The sequence below is a fragment of the Neoarius graeffei genome, chromosome 15 (genome assembly GCF_027579695.1).
Source record: "Neoarius graeffei isolate fNeoGra1 chromosome 15, fNeoGra1.pri, whole genome shotgun sequence".
Lineage (NCBI taxonomy): Eukaryota > Metazoa > Chordata > Actinopteri > Siluriformes > Ariidae > Neoarius > Neoarius graeffei.
In genome coordinates, this window is record NC_083583.1 from 18,878,258 (window position 1) to 18,897,650 (window position 19,393).

General features: G+C 43.1%; 1 protein-coding gene across 1 annotated transcript in view; it reads left to right on the plus strand.

The window, feature by feature from the left end:
• Positions 1–19,393, plus strand: part of vat1l (vesicle amine transport 1-like) — an 82,135-nt gene that overhangs the window by 7,055 nt on the left and 55,687 nt on the right. The window contains exons 4-7 of the mRNA XM_060940437.1: positions 432–574; positions 5,672–5,775; positions 9,627–9,682; positions 9,805–9,999. Of these exons, the coding sequence (XP_060796420.1) occupies positions 432–574; positions 5,672–5,775; positions 9,627–9,682; positions 9,805–9,999 (498 nt within the window). The remainder of the gene's footprint in view (positions 1–431; positions 575–5,671; positions 5,776–9,626; positions 9,683–9,804; positions 10,000–19,393) is intronic.

The window sequence follows — 19,393 nt, forward strand, 5'->3', positions numbered from 1 at the left end:
TACATGGCTTATGGCCAACTTGGTGCTACGCACCTCCTCGGCTATCAGCTCATGTACGACTCGATTTTGTGGAATAACTGTTAAATATTATTAAATAAAGTTTAAAAATCACACTCATGCAAATATCAATTAAAGATTTTTTTTTGTCTGTCAGAAAAGACATTTGGTGTATGTTGATCAAACTGATTACAGCTGGTTACAGTCCAGCTGTTTGCTGTATTGTTCCACATGTTCCCAATGCATAATTCAGTGCAGAAAATCGCATCACTTCTGTCAAGGATGTGGTAGAAATGTATAAACGTGTCATTAAATCATATCATTTTCCGTTTAGCACTGCTGATTTTTCTTGTATTGTTTTATATCCAGTTTGGCTCAGGGACTGTTTTTTAACCCTGAAGCCCTCTGGTTATTTATGCATGTTTTGTTTTCAGGGTCAAGCTGTTGCTCAGCTGTGCGCCACCGTCCCCGACGTCACAGTGTTCGGCACGGCCTCTCCCTTCAAACACGAAGCCATTCGGCACTCCGTGACTCACCTGTTTGACAGAAACCTCGACTGTGTAGCAGAAGTTCGAAAGTAAGCAGACCGGTGTCTGTGTGTGTGTGTGTGTGTGTGTGTGTGTGTGTGTGTGTGTGTGTGTGTGTGTGTGTGTGTGTGTAAGCTGTGTGCACTGTTTTTAAACCAAAGAATATTTCTGCCCCTTTTCTGATTTGTTCCAATCACTTGGTGGCATGTAGGTACCGACAAGTTGTAAAGATGGTGAGCTTAGAAAGGAACAGTGTGTGTGGATGATCAGGATATGATAATGTGAGTCACGCTCGGAGGACAGAGCTGGTCTGAGGAGGCAGACGTTTACCTTCTGTGGATCTGTGTGGCTACGGTTACCATGGCAACACTCCGCTCGGCTGTAGTGCTTTAATGGACGGAGGGGCACCAGAATGCTCTTTCGCACGCACACACACACCCACACAAGCCTTGAGCTCTTGCCCTACAGTGGATTTTCCCTAGACGTGACTTAATGTGATTTCAGATTGAAGAAGAATAACGTCATGTTTTGCCAGATTTCCTTCTGAATCATCTTACTTTGCATATTGGCAACGAGTCGACTGACAAAACTGTTCAGCATTCAACAAGTCGTTTCTGATATGCCAGACACACAGCACTCTAACGTGGAGTGATGCAATCATAGAGTAACATTAGCGCTCCATACACTCACTACGAACACGCCGAGATAAACGCTTAGCTTTAAGCGCTGATTGATATAGCTCGAATAAAGTTCTCGTGCATATTCGAGTGCTAATAAATAGAAGTAAAATGAGTCGGAGAGGGGAGATTAATACTCCTTTCATCTCCATAGCCCCACATTCCTCTCAGGATCAGGAGAAAAGCAAAATTAAACTGCTCTTTCAAGTTGGTCCTTACAATAGGTGGGACTCTGGGCATCACAAGGCCACGGTGCGGGCGGTCTGAAGAGCCGAACGGAAAAGAAAAGTCCCTGGGACCACTCCATCTTAATGACTTGCTTTTCATGCCTTTCAGCTTGTCTTGCTTGTTGGACTCGCCATTGAAAGCTGTTTGGTCTTAATCATGTACAGTTTCTGGCTTTTGTTTTGTCAGGGCAATCGTTAGTTTTCCACACAAGAGGCTGATTGTTGGACACTGAAACCCAAACGATTTTTTTTTCTCATTCATACTCATGCTGATAGACAAACGAGTAACCTACTTAGGCCAAGTTTACATTAGACCGTATCTGTCTCGTTTTCTTCGCGGATGCACTGTCCGTTTACATTAAAACGCCTGGAAACGCCGGGAAACGGGAATCCGTCAGGGTCCACGTATTCAATCCAGATCGTGTCTGGTCCGGTGCTGTGTAAACATTGAGAATACGCGGATACGCTGTGCTGAGCTCTAGCTGGCGTCGTCATTGGACAACGTCACTGTGACATCCACCTTCCTGATTCGCTGGCGTTGGTCATGTGACGCGACTGCTGAAAAACGGCGCAGACTTCCGCCTTGTATCACCTTTCATTAAAGAGTATAAAAGTATGAAAATACTGCAAATACTGATGCAAATACTGCCCATTGTGTAGTTATGATTGTCTTTAGGCTTGCCATCCTTCCACTTGCAAGTGGTAAGTGACGCGCATGCCCGATATGCACTAGGATCACACACACAGCGGCTCAGTCCCAAATCACTGCTCGTGCACTCCACTCGCGTGCTCTGTGAGCTGCGCAGGGCCGGAGTGCGCACCCTCCAGAGGGCACTCGCTGTTCAGGGCGGAGTGATTTGGAGCGCAGGATGCCTGCGGAGCCGAGCGTATCCGTGTATTGGCGTTGCTGTGTGCACGCAAATCGTGTATTGGTGTTGCTGTGTGCACACTAATCGTTTTAAAAACGTTAATCTGATGATCCGCTGATACGGTCTAATGTAAACCCCACCTTACATAGAACATTTTATTTAGCTCTGTCTAATGCTGGTTGCTGCCGTGTGCTGCTGGCGATGAACTCCTCGTGCTAAGTTTTACGGAACGACATTCAAACAGTATCTTCAAATACACAGACAGTGACATCAAGGTCGTCAAGCGTCAAGCATCAAGGTCGTTAAAACTGAGCGCAGTGCGTGATCAATTGCACCTACGAATTAAAGTAGGGTAGGTTCTGGTGAGCGAAGGGGAAACGAGTTATCAGGAGATGACAGTTCCTAAGTTGAATTGGTTGCCATGGAAATACGGAAAATTGCAGAAATTCCAAAATGTCAAAAGGCACAACTCCTCTAGTCGCTTACCATAACTTTTTGAGATTTCGTGAAAAAAAAATTCTTCATAGTTTTTTTTTTGGCTACTGCCTCATAGAAGCGAAGTGAAACAGTAGCTACTATGTCATTGTGTTGTAAGAATGAGCGTAACAATAGCACACAGCGCATGAAAGAAAGAAAAGAAAGCACAACTTTATTCATCACACACTTGTGAAATTTCTTCTCTGCATTTAACCCATCTGAAGCAGTGAACACACACACATGTGAGCAATGAGCACACACACATACCCAGAGCAGTGGGCAGCCATGCTAACAGCACCCAGGGAGCAGTTGGGAGTTCGGTGCCTCGCTCAAGGGCACCTCAGCCCAAGGCCGTCCCATATTAACCTAACCTGCATGTCTTTGGACTGTGGGGGAAACCGGAGCACCCGGAGGAAACCCACGCGGACACGGGGAGAACATGCAAACTCCACACAGAAAGGCCCTCGCCGGCCGCTGGGTTCGAACCCAGAACCTTCTTGCTGTGAGGCGACCGTGCTAACCACTACACCACCGTGCGCATACACACAAGCATTATAATCACCAGAACGGCGAATCGTGATCTCGCGATATGAACAGTTGATCTCATGTTATCAAAGGTACACAAGAACGAGTGGCGAAACCACTATATCATCGGGTTGTAAGAACGAGTGTAACAACAGCGAAACTTCGTAACCAATCAGCACTTATCCTGATCAAGTTCGATTACCCGTTCTACTTCTTGATAAACTTCGGAACCGATCAGAACCAGAAACAAAATAAGAGAAACCTCATTATAACTTCGTAGTATCGGAAGATAATCGGCAGATAAAAAGATAAATGAAATTCACCTCGTGGTTCGCCAAGGCTACTGATTCGATATCAAGTAAATGGTGTTTATTTTAAGAAAATTTACCTTTTGATTATCACAGCTTTTGTTTGGTCCTTCTGAAGGTCAAGTGAAAGGTTTTGTAAGGTTTTTTTGGAGCTTTTTGGCAGATATATTGAGAAGCCGATATCAAACTTCTGCTATTCGCTTTAATTTTTTCATAAAATTTTTTATTTTAGAGTCTTTGCACTACACTTGTGAAACAAAAATGTGCTCATTAGTACTAAATAATGCTTCTTAGACAATTCATGAACAGGTGCTTGATTTCTTACTATTTTGAAAATGGATCTAGTTCACAGCACTGTATTTTGAGCAAAACGCAGTAAACAAAATTGGGAACCAGAATACTCCAAGCCCTGATGCTGCTCACAGCTTGGTGATGCTTGCAAGAGATGAGGCGAGGAGAATTGATAACATGTATATATGCGATATTTACTGTATGGACATAGGATCAGAAAATGATTTTATTTATAAGCAGTAGCCACATGTACCCATAGGATATCTATTTTTGAGTTATGCTCTGGAAACTAAAGCGTTTACAGATGGACAGAGCGATAGTTATATCCCCCCTGCATTATATGCCGGGGGGATAAAAAGGAAGTGCATGTGTATCAGTGCTCGCAGGACTGAAGTGCTCTCTGTCATGTGTGACAGTTTCTCTGGACACTGTCTTCACTTCTCCCATGTGTGAACACATTTGTGTACACAATTCATGGTGTCTCACGCTTATTTTTGAAGGAATGCTCGCTGATAGTGTGCTGTAGTTTTTCCTCTGGATATTTGGGTTGTTTGTTCATTAACATAAAGTATTCTAGCTTTATATTACAGAGTACTGTCGTATTGAATGTTGGTGTTACAGCATTTTTTTTTTTTTTAACGAGTATGAGCACTTTTTTTAAACAGCAGATGAGCATGGTATCGGGTCAGTGATGATCTGGATTAGGTATGTAATCATTCTCCCAATTCAATTCACAATATTGGGTGGTTCTTCCTCCTTATCCAGTACTGTTGCCAGGTCGGGGTCCATGTGGACCCTATTGTTCCACATGCCATATTAATTGGAGCATAGTTTTACACCAGATGCCCTTCCTGCAGCAACCTTCCCATTTCTGGGCTTGGGACAACCATTCAGACCTATTGGCAATTTAGAGCCACCAGTTAGCCTAACCTGCATGTCTTTGGACTGTGGAGGAAACCCATGCAGACACGGGGAGAACATGCAAACTCCACACAGAAAGGCCCTCGTCAGCCACTGGGCTCAAACCCAGGACCTTCTTGCTGTGAAGCGACAGTGCTAACCACTACACCACCGTGCCACCCTAATTCACAAAATCGGGTTAATAATTTGATTTTCCTATGATATTTAAAAAAAAAGAAAGAGAAAAAAATTGTACTACTTTCCTATTTTTTTTATCAACTTAAATATTCATTCAAGATTGAAGATTCAAGAGAGCTTTACTGTCAGTATGTCCATACTCAAGTATACAGTGCATTGAAATACCGTTTCCCTCAGGCTCCCAATGGTGCATTTATAGAGAAATGGAATGGGGGAGAAAAGATTTATAAACATTTGTACTACTTTACTTTACTTCTCTTTTCTTTCTTTCAGCAGTCTGTTAAAAGAGAACTCTGATTTCTTGTTAAATCTATTTGTCCAGTCAATCACACAACAACTCTTTTTCATTTTAGATCTGTTTTTTGCATGCTTTCGTGGCATTAGAGCTGTGTTACTTCCGCCTACAGTGAAGTCATGTACGCTATTGTACCTTATACTGTCTAAACAATACATTACAGCTAGGAAAAAACTAAGATTACACAGCCTGATGATAATCACGATTCTATTTTTTTCATTGATTCGAATCGTCATAAATTTGTATCGCGATTTATCCTCGCACGATATATCATTTATATGCCTAATCTGGATGCATCTCTAGTTAAATGATTGGCTAAACAGTAATGATGATCTCTCTCTCTCTCTCTCTCTCTCTCTCTCTCTCTCTCTCTCTTTCAGGATCTCTCCTGAAGGAGTGGACATTGTTCTCGATTGCTTGTGTGGTGAGAACACAGGGAAAGGTTTGAGTCTCCTGAAACCCCTTGGCACATACATCCTTTACGGTTAGTATTTTTGAAAAATCATAGAATCATTTGAGTGCAAAAAATTTGCATTGTTTTTGAATGGAAGAAAGGCAAAATTATGGGGAAAAGTACAAAATAAAATGTGTGTGTGGCCTGCAAAAAGAGAAATATAAAGCAAATTCACTGAAACTATAGTCTGAAAAGAAGCAAAAGCAAAAAAGCTAGATTTACTGTAAGCTTCTGGCTCACGGGAAGTGATTTGAAGGCAGAGTTATAACAGCTATGCCAGAAAGAGTGGTGAAATTTTTGCCAAGGATTGGCTGGGGATCTAAAATCTGCTCTGTTGTTTGGAAAGAGGTTGAATAAAATGTTTGGCGAATGTGTTTCATGTTCAGAATGTGAAATGCACATTTTTAAACCCTTACGAATTAGTTCCTTAATATATGCCATTGGAGAATTTGTTATTTGTAACATTGAAACCTAAAACACTAAAGGTGTCGTTGCTGGAAATAAGATTTTGTGTGTGGGGATTTTTTTTTTTTTTGTCCTACGGGCATGAACACTTTTTTGTGCACCAATGCATCATTTATAGCTTGGAAAAGGAAAAATGTTAAAAATGACAAACTGCCATTTAACAAAAATAGATCCTTTAAGAAAAAAGTGTTTAATAATTTTACAATTACATTGCACATTCTCTAATAACTGATGATAAAATGGACTTGTAAAGCTGTCAGGCCTGACAAACACACTACAGATGAATTCATCATCGTGACAGCTGAGACAAGTCCATTAATGCAGAACAGTATGAAATCACATGCAGGTTATTTCTTCAAAGCAGAAGTTCTATTGAAAACTATTATTTTTACCCCTTTCCACCAACACACACTCCATAGATGCTAGTTCTGGGTTGGTGCGAGTGTTGGTTTGGAGCTGGTTCGATTTGTGAACCTTCTAAGAACCCCTTTGCTTTTCCACAGGCTAGAGAGCCACCATAGAGCGACATCACTATGCCACTGTATACGTCTGTATACGTCGAGCTCCGTTTTTCCAGCCATGCTAGCGCCAAGCACAACACCACCACCAACACCACTGGTGGACTACTAGATTAGGCAGACTAGACGTTAAAGGTAGACTGCCTTTCAGATTTTACAAGTGTAGGTCATAAAAAGAATTTTCCCCAACATTCAGTTTTGTTAAATGGACCGAAAGCTACTGAATTCGAATCACAGACTGTTTTATTAGTTTTTTTTTAAAAATAGAACAATTAATGAATTTAAGGCCACATGGCCCTAAATTCTCCACTGTTTTTTCCTGCTTCACCATGACCCAATTCAAGATACTACGTCATGCATCACGTGGTGGGCTTTCCCCATTCGTGCAAGGCATTGTGGGATACAAATTTGAAACAGGAGAGAAAAATGGAGGACGTGAGTGTGCGAATGAAACACGAAAGACCGACTACAGTCATGGAAAGCGAGAAGAAAAGATGTTATGTTGTGAAGGAAAGGAAACGCAGGACCAAACTAATAAATATCGGCGGTCAGCGAGCACCTCGGTGTGATCAGCTGTTCGTTTAGCGACAGAATGATGGAACTGTCAGTGCACGGTCAAAGGTAAACTCGCGCATGCACACACAGACTTCCTCTGTCTGCTTGACTGCACAAAGTGAGCGATTTCATGCACATTATTTGCTAGGGAATCCCCTCAAATTAAATAACTTCCCAGCCACAGAATGGCCTGATATTTTATGAGATATTACAGAAATATATGTCAGAATGACCACATTTCAGAGGGAACTAAATTTCACCGATTTTATGAAATCGAAAGGCAGTCTCGCTTTAAACTAGCTCTGGTTTTGTAAAAATGGCTGTCACAAAGTTTTCGTTGGTCTTGTTGGTCATGATAATCCCTCTCTGACAGTGCCGTCCACGATTATTTGCCCCCCTTCTAAAGGTTAGAAAAAGGGTTAGGAAAAAAAATCCACCTTTTGGTGAAGTCGCTTCATCTCGCACTGAAAAAATGAGAAAAATCCAGCCTTTAATTGAATTAAACATATTCAGAGAAAAACAAATCCCTCATCAAGAAATATATTTTCAACAAAAACACGTGCCACTATTATTGGTACCCCCGGATATTATAGTGAAAACAATGTAACTGAAGCATGTTTCCCATTAAAATTGTTCATTTTTGAGTTGATTGGGGTGTGCAGGATCTTTCAAGCTGTAATCCATGACTTTCTGATTAACTGGGGAACAAATATGAGGTGACACAGAGGCCAAATTCCCTCAACTTCAACATGGGGAAGAGAAGAGAACACACAAACCAAATGAGGGAGAAGTTTGTTGACCTTCATAAGTCAGGGAATGATTACAAAAAATAGCTACTCACCTGAAAATGTCAATTTCTACTGTTACCAACTTGCCTGGAAGAGGAGCCAAGTTTATTTTATTCCATGTACAATGATGAAGAGGGTAAGGGAGGCAAAAAAAATCCCAAAGGATCACTGTTGGTAAATTACAAGAAAAAGTAAAATCTTGGGGTTTCCAAGTCTCCAAAACCACCATCAGATGCCACCTCCATGCCAACAGATTATTTGGAAGGTCCGCCAGAAAAAAGCCTTTTCTGTCCGTTAACCACAAATGTAAGCACCTGAAGTTTGCAAAACACTTCTACAACTTTGACTGGAACCATGTTCTCTGATCTGATGGAACAAAAATGGAGTTTTTTGGCAATAAACACTCAAGGTGGGTTTGGTGTAAAAAGAAGAAAGGCTATAATGAAAAGAACCCGATCCTAACTGTAAAATATGGTGGAAGTTCTGTCATGTTTTGGGGCTGTTTTTTCCTCCAAAGGCCCTGGAAACCTTGTTAGGGTACATGGCATCATGGACTGCATGGAATACCAGGACATTTTAAATCAAAAGCTGACTGCCTCTCACGGTGGTGTAGTGGTTAGCGCTGTTGTCTCACAGCAAGAAGGTCCGGGTTCGAGCCCTGTGGCCGGCAAGGGCCTTTCTGTGCGGAGTTTGCATGTTCTCCCCGTGTCCGCGTGGGTTTCCTCTGGGTGCTCCGGTTTCCCCAACAGTCCAAAGACATGCAGGTTAGGTTAACTGGTGACTCTAAATTGACCGTAGGTGTGAATGTGAGTGTGAATGGTTGTCTGTGTCTATGTGTCAGCCCTGTGATGACCTGGCGACTTGTCCAGGGTGTACCCCGCCTTTCGCCCATAGTCAGCTGGGATAGGCTCCAGCTTGCCTGCGACCCTGTAGAACAGGATAAAGCGGCTAGAGATGATGAGATGAGAATGAGATGACTGCCTCTGCCAGGAAACTAAAACTGTGTCGTCATTGGATCTTCCAGCAGGATAATGATCCGATGTCCAAATCAACACAAAAATGGTTATCTGACCACAGAATCAAGCTTTTGCCCTGGCCATCTCAGTCCCCTGACCTGAACCCCATTGTAAACCTGTGGGGTGAGCTGAAGAGGAGAGAGCACAAGAGCGGGCCTCGGACCCTGGATGGTCTGGAGAGATTGTGTAAAGAGGAACGGTCTCAGATGCCCTACTGTGTATCTCCAACCTTATAAAATGTTACAGGAGAAGACTTGGAGCTGTTTTACTGGCAAAATGAGGTTGTACAATGTATTAAATACAGGTGTGCCAATAATTGTAGAGGGAACTCTATTCACTGACATAAGCAGTTCTTGGGTCCAGACCAGCAAGGTGGTGATGTGGTGCTGCTCTCTAATCTGTTTTCCTGGCTCAGAGCCAGTTCTTTGGCTGTTGAAATGCAAAGAACTGGTTCGAGAACTGGCACTGGCTCTGAACTGGCCCTCGAACTGTCTTCTTGGTGGAAAAAGGGTGTCGATGATTTACTTCTATGCTTGTAGGTTCTTCAAACATGGTGACAGGCGAGACGAAAAGCTTCTTCACCTTTGCCAAATCTGTAAGTGCTACTCGTCTTGTCATTTATTCCTCATTCAGTTGATTTTAAATACCACCCATGTCCCCTTGACTTGTGTACAACTTATCCTCTTGTAAAATGCTAATTTGTCTCTTGGTCTCCAGTGGTGGCAGGTGGAGAAGGTTAACCCCATAAAACTGTACGAAGAAAACAAAGTCATGGCTGGATTTTCACTGCTCAGCCTCCTCTTTAAGCAGGGCGGCTGCAGCCGAGTGAAGGTCGCCGTCAACAAACTGCTTTCGCTCTACGACGAGAAGAAGATCAAACCTCTAGTGGATTCTCTCTGGGCTCTGGAGGAGGTAAGCAGATGAATGGAAAGATGTAGGAAATCATCAAGGTCATTATTACTGTTGGATTGCAGCGGTAATTCAACATAACAGACTCTTTGGTCTGAACCTAGAGCATGTAAGTAACGGAATGTCATTATGGAAAGCCATTCAAGGCCAATAATAAATCCATAAACGTGACACTAAATCTCGGGGACTGATTGTAAAGTGAGCTGTAAGTGTAGCTGATGAGTGCTTTATCAGTTTATTCTATAGACTGTCAGTGCATTTTCTATACAGACGCATGTATTGAATAAAAAACCCCACATTTTTTTAAATTAATTTGACAAAATAAGGAATTCAGGCTTAACACATGGTATGTATGATTTTATTCTATCCACGTTCACTGGATATGAGCAATCGCGCACTCTGATTGGCTACTCTAATGCTAGGCTATCAGCTCATATACTGTGAGTAGAGAAAAACAAAATGGCAGAGCACATTAAGTCAGGTCTATCACTTTATCAAGTATTTAAAAGAAACAGAAATGGCTAAAAGAATATGTGTCTCCCCCCCCCCCCCCCCCCCCAACAAAAAAAAAACAACAAAAAACAAAACTCCACACTCCAGCCCAGTCGGTGGCAGTAATGCACCTTTTAAGATGGTTTGCCAACCGCCAAAAAAAAACCCTAAAGAAGAAGAAAATGGCGGCGCGTGTTACTGAGCTAACCGAGAACATAATAAAAACTCTACTTGAAAACAAAATCCCAAAAAATACAAAAAAAAAAGCAACAAAGTATGGAATAAAAGTATTTGATGGTAAGCATTTTTCACAAATTGCTACTGTCGTTTCGCCAATTTGTTTAGATTCTAAGGGGAAATGATTTTGTCGGACGTTTTGTATAAAGTTTGTATTTATCAAATTTTCAAAAAATAAAAATGGTCTTTTTTTTTTTTTTTCAAAATCCAGTGAATGTGGATAGAATAAAACGTTCAATCTCGTCGTACATGCCTTATAGCCAACTTGGTGCTACGCGCCTCATCTGCTGTTGGCGCATGTACAACTTGATTTTGTGGAATAACTATTAAATATGGGCGGCACGGTGGTGTAGTGGTTAGCGCTGTCGCCTCACAGCAAGAAGGTCCTGGGTTCGAGCCCCATGGCCGGCGAGGGCCTTTCTGTGCGGAGTTTGCATGTTCTCCCCGTGTCCGCGTGGGTTTCCTCCGGGTGCTCCGGTTTCCCCCCCAGTCCAAAGACATGCAGGTTAGGTTAACTGGTGACTCTAAATTGACCGTAGGTGTGAATGTGAGTGCGAATGGTTGTCTGTGTCTATGTGTCAGCCCTGTGATGACCTGGCGACTTGTCCAGGGTGTACCCCGCCTTTCGCCCGTAGTCAGCTGGGATAGGCTCCAGCTTGCCTGCGACCCTGTAGAAGGATAAAGCGGCTAGAGATAATGAGATGAGATGAGAACTATTAAATATGTTCTAGGTTATATCCCATGCACGTTATGATTTCATGACCTCGATTTAGTATCTCATGGCTTCATTAAACTGTGTGCATAATTAACTTTTGAAGAATAATGGATATGCAGCTTTAAAAAAAAATTAAATGCAAAATAATAGCATGTGCTGGATCAAGTGCTATTCTATAAGCTGCCAGTTAATGAGAGCGGAAGCTATATTGTTGAATTGAACTGACTTTGCTGGACTTATTCGATTTATTTCGGTGCTTGCCATCTTCTCATTGATGTATCATCCTATTAGTCTTTTTCATTTTTGAATTGTCTTTCTTTTCATGTTGTATTGTATTACATTTGCTGGCTAAAAAAAAGCTATTTCCTTCTTCAGTCCAGTTTTCTGACCCTGTTACAGTATTTTGGGGGTTGAGTACGAGTGGCAAGTACGTGTATATGAAAGCGGAAGTCTGGATGCTACAGCTTTTGAATAGCGCACAAGTCTGTAGATACATTTGAGGTCTGTATATTGGCGTGTACAATTTCAGTCTTAAAATCTGTTTTTAATTTTCTGTTCTCTGTAATTGCCGCTGAAAGTTTCCACCCACTTCCATAGTCATATCTCTTTGAATAATACATTTTATGTAAAATTGTTTTCTAATGAATTTTGTTGGTTTGATTTCCCAAAGTATCAACCAATTAGTAATTTAAACTAAACAATTCACCTTGATGAAGTCAGGATGACAAGTCAGCATTGAGGTCCTTTCAGTATCCCTCTAGACTCAGGGTATTGGACTAAAATTTATAGTTGTGAACGTCATAAAATTTCATGCTTACAATGGTCTGGATATCAAATTAACACAAGCGAGTGGTGATGTGATCACGTCGAGTTCGTCACCTCATTTGTCGACCTGGGATTAGAAGTCACCAACAATAGTGACCACCTTCCTCATTGAGATCAATAGGCAACATGGACTGGCGGCATACACCATGAGAAGCCTTTGGAGACCACTCTGGAGACGACGTGACTTCGCCTGACGCACCAAGCTATGGGTCTACAACGCTGTGGTTTTGTCTGTGCTGCTCTACGGCGCTAAGACCTGGCTTCTCAGCAAGACCTTGGCCACCGGTGTTCTGGGCTTCAAGACCAGTGCCCTCAGGACTATTGAGGGGGTGCGTTGGTACAACCGTGTCTCCATTGAGGAGCGCCACCAGAGGACTAACCAACCAAATATCCTCCACACCATCGCACAGTGTTCTGCTCGTTGGCTCGGACACATCCTGCGCTGCACAGACGACCACCCCACAAGAGATCTTTACGAGTTTGAGCCTCCAGTGGTAGGATGGAGACGCCCTCACAGTCGACCTTGCGGCCGACCATGCACCCATTGGAACAATGTAGTTCGTCAAGACCTCCAGCAGATTAGTTTGAGGCTGGAGGACATCCCGGCACTCAGCCAAGCCCGTGAGAGATGGCGGAGTTCGGTGGCACTGGTGGGCTCAGTGGCATACTGGCATGAGATTTAGGAGGAGGAAGGAGTGGTAACGAGTTACCCTTGAATGCTTAACTATTATTAACCATGATTAAGTTATAGCTATAAAAATGCAATTAGAAGTAGTTATATTTGGTTTCTCACAGGCGCTTCATGTTACCATTAGTGACTAGTGCCATGTACTCTGAACAGATGAGATACATTTGTTTTGAATTTGATGTGAGGAGACTTCATGTACGTCTCCGTCCATTCGTTTTTAGAAAAAGTACCGTTTTAGTCTTCCACATTTTCTCCTGAATTTTTTTCTTGGCCATTTCCTATACGTTCCCAAGTTTTCAGCATGGCCTTTCTGTCTGAAAGCCCGTTCCTGTGAGGTTTTTTGGATCCCGGTCTCGATGCACACCTCTACATACAGCAGCTTTAATCTTACCGTGAAGAAAACCGAGCACGAGTCCATTCACCTCATTTCATTCCTGCTAATTCGAGATGCATTGCTTTATCACAGTCGACAATTCTCTATTCTTCTGTCTTCCTCCAGCTGTCAGTCAGAACACTGCTTACAAACCTGCTGTCAGTCAAAGTTCCCCCGAAGCCCAAAGGTAGTTAGGTGAAATGTGGGCAGCGTCGGTATTTTAACAGGAAGTGACATGCCAAGCTTCATTTGTTCAGCAGTGCCATCAGGAGCTGTCAGTAAGAGGGCGGGATCGAATGACAGGTGTGCTTTCCAGACCCCTGTTTTTTAAGATAGATCCGGCTGTGTTTTATTTTTTTATTTTTATTTTTTTTCCCTGCCTACGCAGCCAGCCGGTCCTCCGTCACTTTTGATTAAGATTAACAGACCTGCACATGCTGTGGAACCAGCAATGATTTAATGAACTGGCTGTTATGTGTGGTTTCTTCCATTCTGCTGATTGTAGGAGCGATTTATCTTTATTTGTTGGTAAGAAATGTCGTTATGTCCTCATCTCCAGCCCTTTTTTTTTGCCCATGTTGTCATATTGGAGCTAGTTTCTTTTCTCCTTTTTTCTTTTTTTTTTGTGGAGTCGCATTAAGTATCTTTACGTCATGCTCACACACCACACACACGTACAGCCTTATGCTCGTCACTGTTTCCTCACATCCAGCTGGATGCAGCATTGATATCTCCCTGCTTTATTGCATCAACTGTGAATGTGTGTGAGTGTGGAGGCTGTGTGTGCTGGAAAAACAAACATGCATTAGCATTCTTTGTTTTTGTGCCATTTTACACCCGGTTCCTGCCAACACAGGCTTGAGATTGTCATTTCTTTTTATGTGTGTTTGTGCTTCAAAAGAGCCTCTTATACTGTAGCTGCTGGGGGAGCAGCAACAGCAGCACATGTGACATGCGAAAGTCTTTTTAGTGAGCAAATATTGAATAAGGAATAAACCGAATGGATCAAGTTTCACTCCCGCATTTCAATCCAGCTAATAAGTTTGCAATTTTGGGCTCGTACATCACTACTCAATGTGACGTCCTACTTTAACTGAAGCTGCGTGCACTCTGACCGGTCTGCGGGTTTGCGGCTCAGACCCAGTCTTCTAGCCATCACAATTTGGCCCTTGTCAAAGTCATTCAGATCCTTACACTTGCCCATTTTTCCTGCTTCCAACACATTAACTTCGAGAACAAACTCTTCACTTGCTGCCTAATATATCCCATCCCTTGGCACGTGCCACTACAATGAGCTATGTAACAGTGGGTGGTAGAAATGGGCAACTGGACTTGCTTGAAAATTCTTGAAAACGTTTCACCTCTCGTCCAAAAGGCTTCCTCTGTTCTGTCTGACTAATAGGGAGATAACCGACAAGGAACATAACTGACAAGGATGATAACAGGAACAAACACAAGAACATTGTCATTCCCTACATTTCTGGTCTATCCGAGAAACTCAGGAGGATCTTCTACAAACACAACATTCCGGTACATTTCAGACCCAGTAACACCCTGAATCAGAAACTGGTCCACACTAAGGACAGAATACCTAGACACAAACAGGACAACGTAGTGTATGCAATTCAGTGCAGTGATGATTGCACGGATTCGTATATTGAGGAGACGAAACAACCGCTATGGACCCTTTTCAGTCACGTGACCTTCGTAAACGCGACCGCCATTTTGGACATGTAGTGGACTTCGGCTCAAATCGGTTTGAATGCGAGGAAGGCGACAAACATAAAAGAAAAAGGAGCGAGATGCAGAAAACTGTATTTACTAGTTTACTGTAATTATGATCTGGCAGCTATTTACACCGGATCCAGTGTAAATAGCTGCCGGAGCCAACGTCCGAGGTTCCGGAGCGCGCGCGCCGGCTCCGGCCGGAGCCGCGAGAGCGAGCGCGCTCCGGAACCTCGGACGTTGGCTCCGGCAACTATTTACACTGGATCCGGTGTAAATAGCTGCCAGATCATAATTACAGTAAACTAGAATGGAATGTTAACAGCAATGTAATGCCTTTTCTGGCTAATTTTATTCGTCTTACCTCCAACAAAGTGGTCACTACACAAGCGTTGGTATGCCGCTATCCATCTTCTCCATCGGTCAGCATCTACCGGGATCCGATAAAATGATAACCCTTGCCTTGTTTGTTGATGGTTACTACATCCAGGTGCACAACAATATAGTGGCATGATGGAAGTCTTGGTGAAAATAAACACTTTCTTTGCTGCCGTTCCTCAATGCTGGCTGTGGTAAACTACTGGTAGTACACGTCCAAAATGGCGGCCGCGTTTGTCGTGACGTCATGTGAAAAGGGTCCATACAGGCGCTTGGCCCAACACAGGAGAGCCAGCTCCTCAGGCCAGGACTCGGCTGTCTACATTCATCTTAACAACAAAGGACACTCATTTCAGGATTGTAACGTACGCATTTTAGCCAGAGAGGATCATTGGTATGAGCGAGGAGTTAAAGAAGCCATTTTTGTCAACCTGGAACGGCCATCACTGAACAGAGGTGGGGGTCTAAGACATCATTTGTCAAACATCTACAAGGCGGTCTTGGACACTCTTCCCAGACGGCTGGGTGTACGCCAGGACCCAGCTGTTTTTGGTGACTCACAGGAGGACAGAGAGAGTCAGATTGCCATTGATCACCCTAACGGGCAATCCTTTGATCACCCTAATGACTCGCCGTTCACACCCAGCCTCCAGTGACCCACACCAACATGATGCCTCGATGACACCTTAGATGAGCTGGTCATCAGAATTCTGATTCTGATCCAGGAGAAGATAAATATCTGATACTCCCTATTAGTCAGACAGAACTGAGGAAGCCTTTTGGACGAGAGGTGAAACGTTTTCAAGAATTTTCAAGCAAGTCCAGTTGGCCATTTCTACCACCCACAGTTTACCATGACCTGGATGATTGAGAATCTTCACAGACGCGAGCTATGTAACAGTTATTCCACAAAATCGAGTCGTACATGAGCTGATAGCCAACGAGGCGCGTAGCACCGAGTTGGCTATAAGCCATGTATGACAAGATTGAGTGGAATAACTGTTTTAATCTATCCACATTCTCTGGATTTTGAGGAACAGAGCATTTTTATTTGTTGCAGATTTGATAAATAAAAACTTTATGCAAAACATCTGACAATCATTTCCACTTAGAATGTAAACAAACCGGCAGAATGACAGTAGCAGTTTGTGAAAAATGCGATAATGATTCTTGAAAAAAAAAATATATTGGCATTTTCGGGGTTTTGTTTTCGAGTAGAGTTTTTATTTTGTCCTTGGTTGGTTCAGCAACATGCGCCGCCATTTTCTGCTTCTTCTTCTCTAGGGTTGGCAAACCAATTTAAAGGTGCATTACTGCCACCGCTTGGGCTGGAGTGTGGAACAGGCGATATTGAGGGGTAAACTATATTCTTTTTGCCATTTCTGTTTCTTTTAAATACTTGACAACAAAGTGATATATCTGACTGGATGCGCGCCACCATTTTGTTTTTCTCTAATCACGGTATATGAGCTGTTAGCCTAGTAGTAGAGTAGCCAATCAGAGCGCGTGAATGCGGAGAGAATAATGTACCGAAAACAATAATGGCTAGTAGGCAGTCATTTAAAATTCCTCCTGTGGCTCAGCTCAACTCAGCTCATTTGCTTTAGCTAATCTGAATTTTACAATTTACTTGCATTTGTAGTTTACAAATATTTGTCTTTGTCCAAAGGTTGAGATCTGTCACTTTAGGCTGCTAGATTTAACTCTAACTTTTTTTTATACCCCGCTGGCTGAAAGGCCCGAAGGGGGATTATGTCGTGGCGATGTCTGTCCATCTGTCCATCCGTCCATCCCAGGAAAGGGTACTCATCTTCTGAAATCATCTCCTCTCACAATTTCTGGAGGAATTTCACAAAACTTGGCAAAAGGCTTTGTTATATGTCGGTAGTACGCATATTGTAATTTCATTCAATTCGGTCACATTTTACCAGAGTTACAGCCCTTGATTAACAACATTTATACTTTGACAATTTCGTGAGAGTGTGTTTTCCTTCTGAAATCAACTCCTCTCACAATTTTTGGAGGAATTTCACGAAACTTGGCAGAAGGCATTGTTGTATGTCAGTCGTACGCATATTGTTATTTTGTTCAATTCGGTCACATTTTACCAGAGTTGCAGCCCTTGATTAACAACCTTGTACTTTCACAATTTCATGAAGGCCCAAAGGTGGATTATGTCATGGCGATGTCCGTCCATCCGTCCCAAGAAGGGTACTCGCCTTCTGAAATCAACTCCTCTCACAATTTTTGGAGGACTTTCACGAAACTTGACAGGATTCTTTGTTATATGTCGGTAATACACATATTGAAGTTTTGTTCAATTCAGTCACGTTTTATCAGAGTCAGGGACGGACTGGGACCAAAAAACGGCCCTGGACTTTCCCCCCAAATAGGCCCACTATACTATAGTATACTATACTATAGTGGTATATTGTCTGTCGTAACAAAACCCACACAGATGAACTATTTATGATTTGTTTATTCAAGAACTCAAGAACACCTAATATTCAAGAACGACTAAACATCACTTGCATCTCCTAAACAAAAATGAACATAGACATTGTCTTGGCGGCACGGTGGTGTAGTGGTTAGCGCTGTCGCCTCATAGCAAGAAGGTCCGGGTTCGAGCCCCGTGGCCGGCGAGGGCCTTTCTGTGCGGAGTTTGCATGTTCTCCCCGTGTCCGTGTGGGTTTCCTCCGGGTGCTCCGGTTTCCCCCACAATCCAAAGACATGCAGGTTAGGTTAACTGGTGACTCTAAATTGACCGTAGGTGTGAATGTGAGTGTGAATGGTTGTCTGTGTCTATGTGTCGGCCCTGTGATGACCTGGCGACTTGTCCAGGGTGTACCCCGCCTTTCGCCCGTAGTCAGCTGGGATAGGCTCCAGCTTGCCTGCGACCCTGTAGAACAGGATAAAGCAGCTAGAGATAATGAGATGAGACATTGTCTTTTATACTGCTATTTTACAGTCACTTCTATGCTTGCATTTTAAAGAGGAAAAAAAATCTGCATCACTGATATTTGTAATTGACTTTGCCAACAATAATTACACTGAGCAGTCATTCTGAATGTTGGCTATTAAAGGTTGGTACAATTAGGTGGGGTTTACATTAGACCGTATCAGCGGATCATCAGATTAACGTTTTTAAAACGATTAGTGTGCACACAGCAACGCCAATACACGATTTGCGTGCACACAGCAACGCCAGTACACGGATACGCTCGGCTCCGCAGGCATCCTGCGCTCCAAATCACTCCGCCCTGAACAGCGAGTGCCCTCTGGAGGGTGCGCACTCCGGCCCTGCGCAGCTCACAGAGCGCGCGAGTGGAGCGCACGAGCAGTGATTTGGGACTGAGCCGCTGTGTGTGTGATCTCAGTGCATGTCGGGCATGCGCGTCACTTACTACTTGCAAGTGGAAGGATGGCAAGCCTAAAGACAATCATAACTACACAATGGGCAGTATTTGCATCAGTATTTGCAGTATTTTCATACTTTTATACTCTTTAATGAAAGGTGATACAAGGCGGAAGTCTGCGCCGTTTTTCAGCAGTCGCGTCACATGACCAACGCCAGCGAATCAGGAAGGTGGATGTCACAGTGACGTTGTCCAATGACGACGCCAGCTAGAGCTCAGCACAGCGTATCCGCGTATTCTCAATGTTTACACAGCACCGGACCAGACACGATCTGGATTGAATACGTGGACCCTGGCGGATTCCCGTTTCCCGGCGTTTCCAGGCGTTTTAATGTAAACGGACAGTGCATCCACGAAGAAAACGAGACAGATACGGTCTAATGTAAACTTGGCCTTAGTGCTGAAGGAGAAGTTGTTTCCTCAGAAGGTCACTGTTTTCTGCCACTCTGTCAATGATACAGTCGCTATCCAGGGACATGAGGATGTCTTTTTCAGTATCCATTAACATGAAGGCCTCAAGATATTATTTGGAATGACAGCCTTTAAAC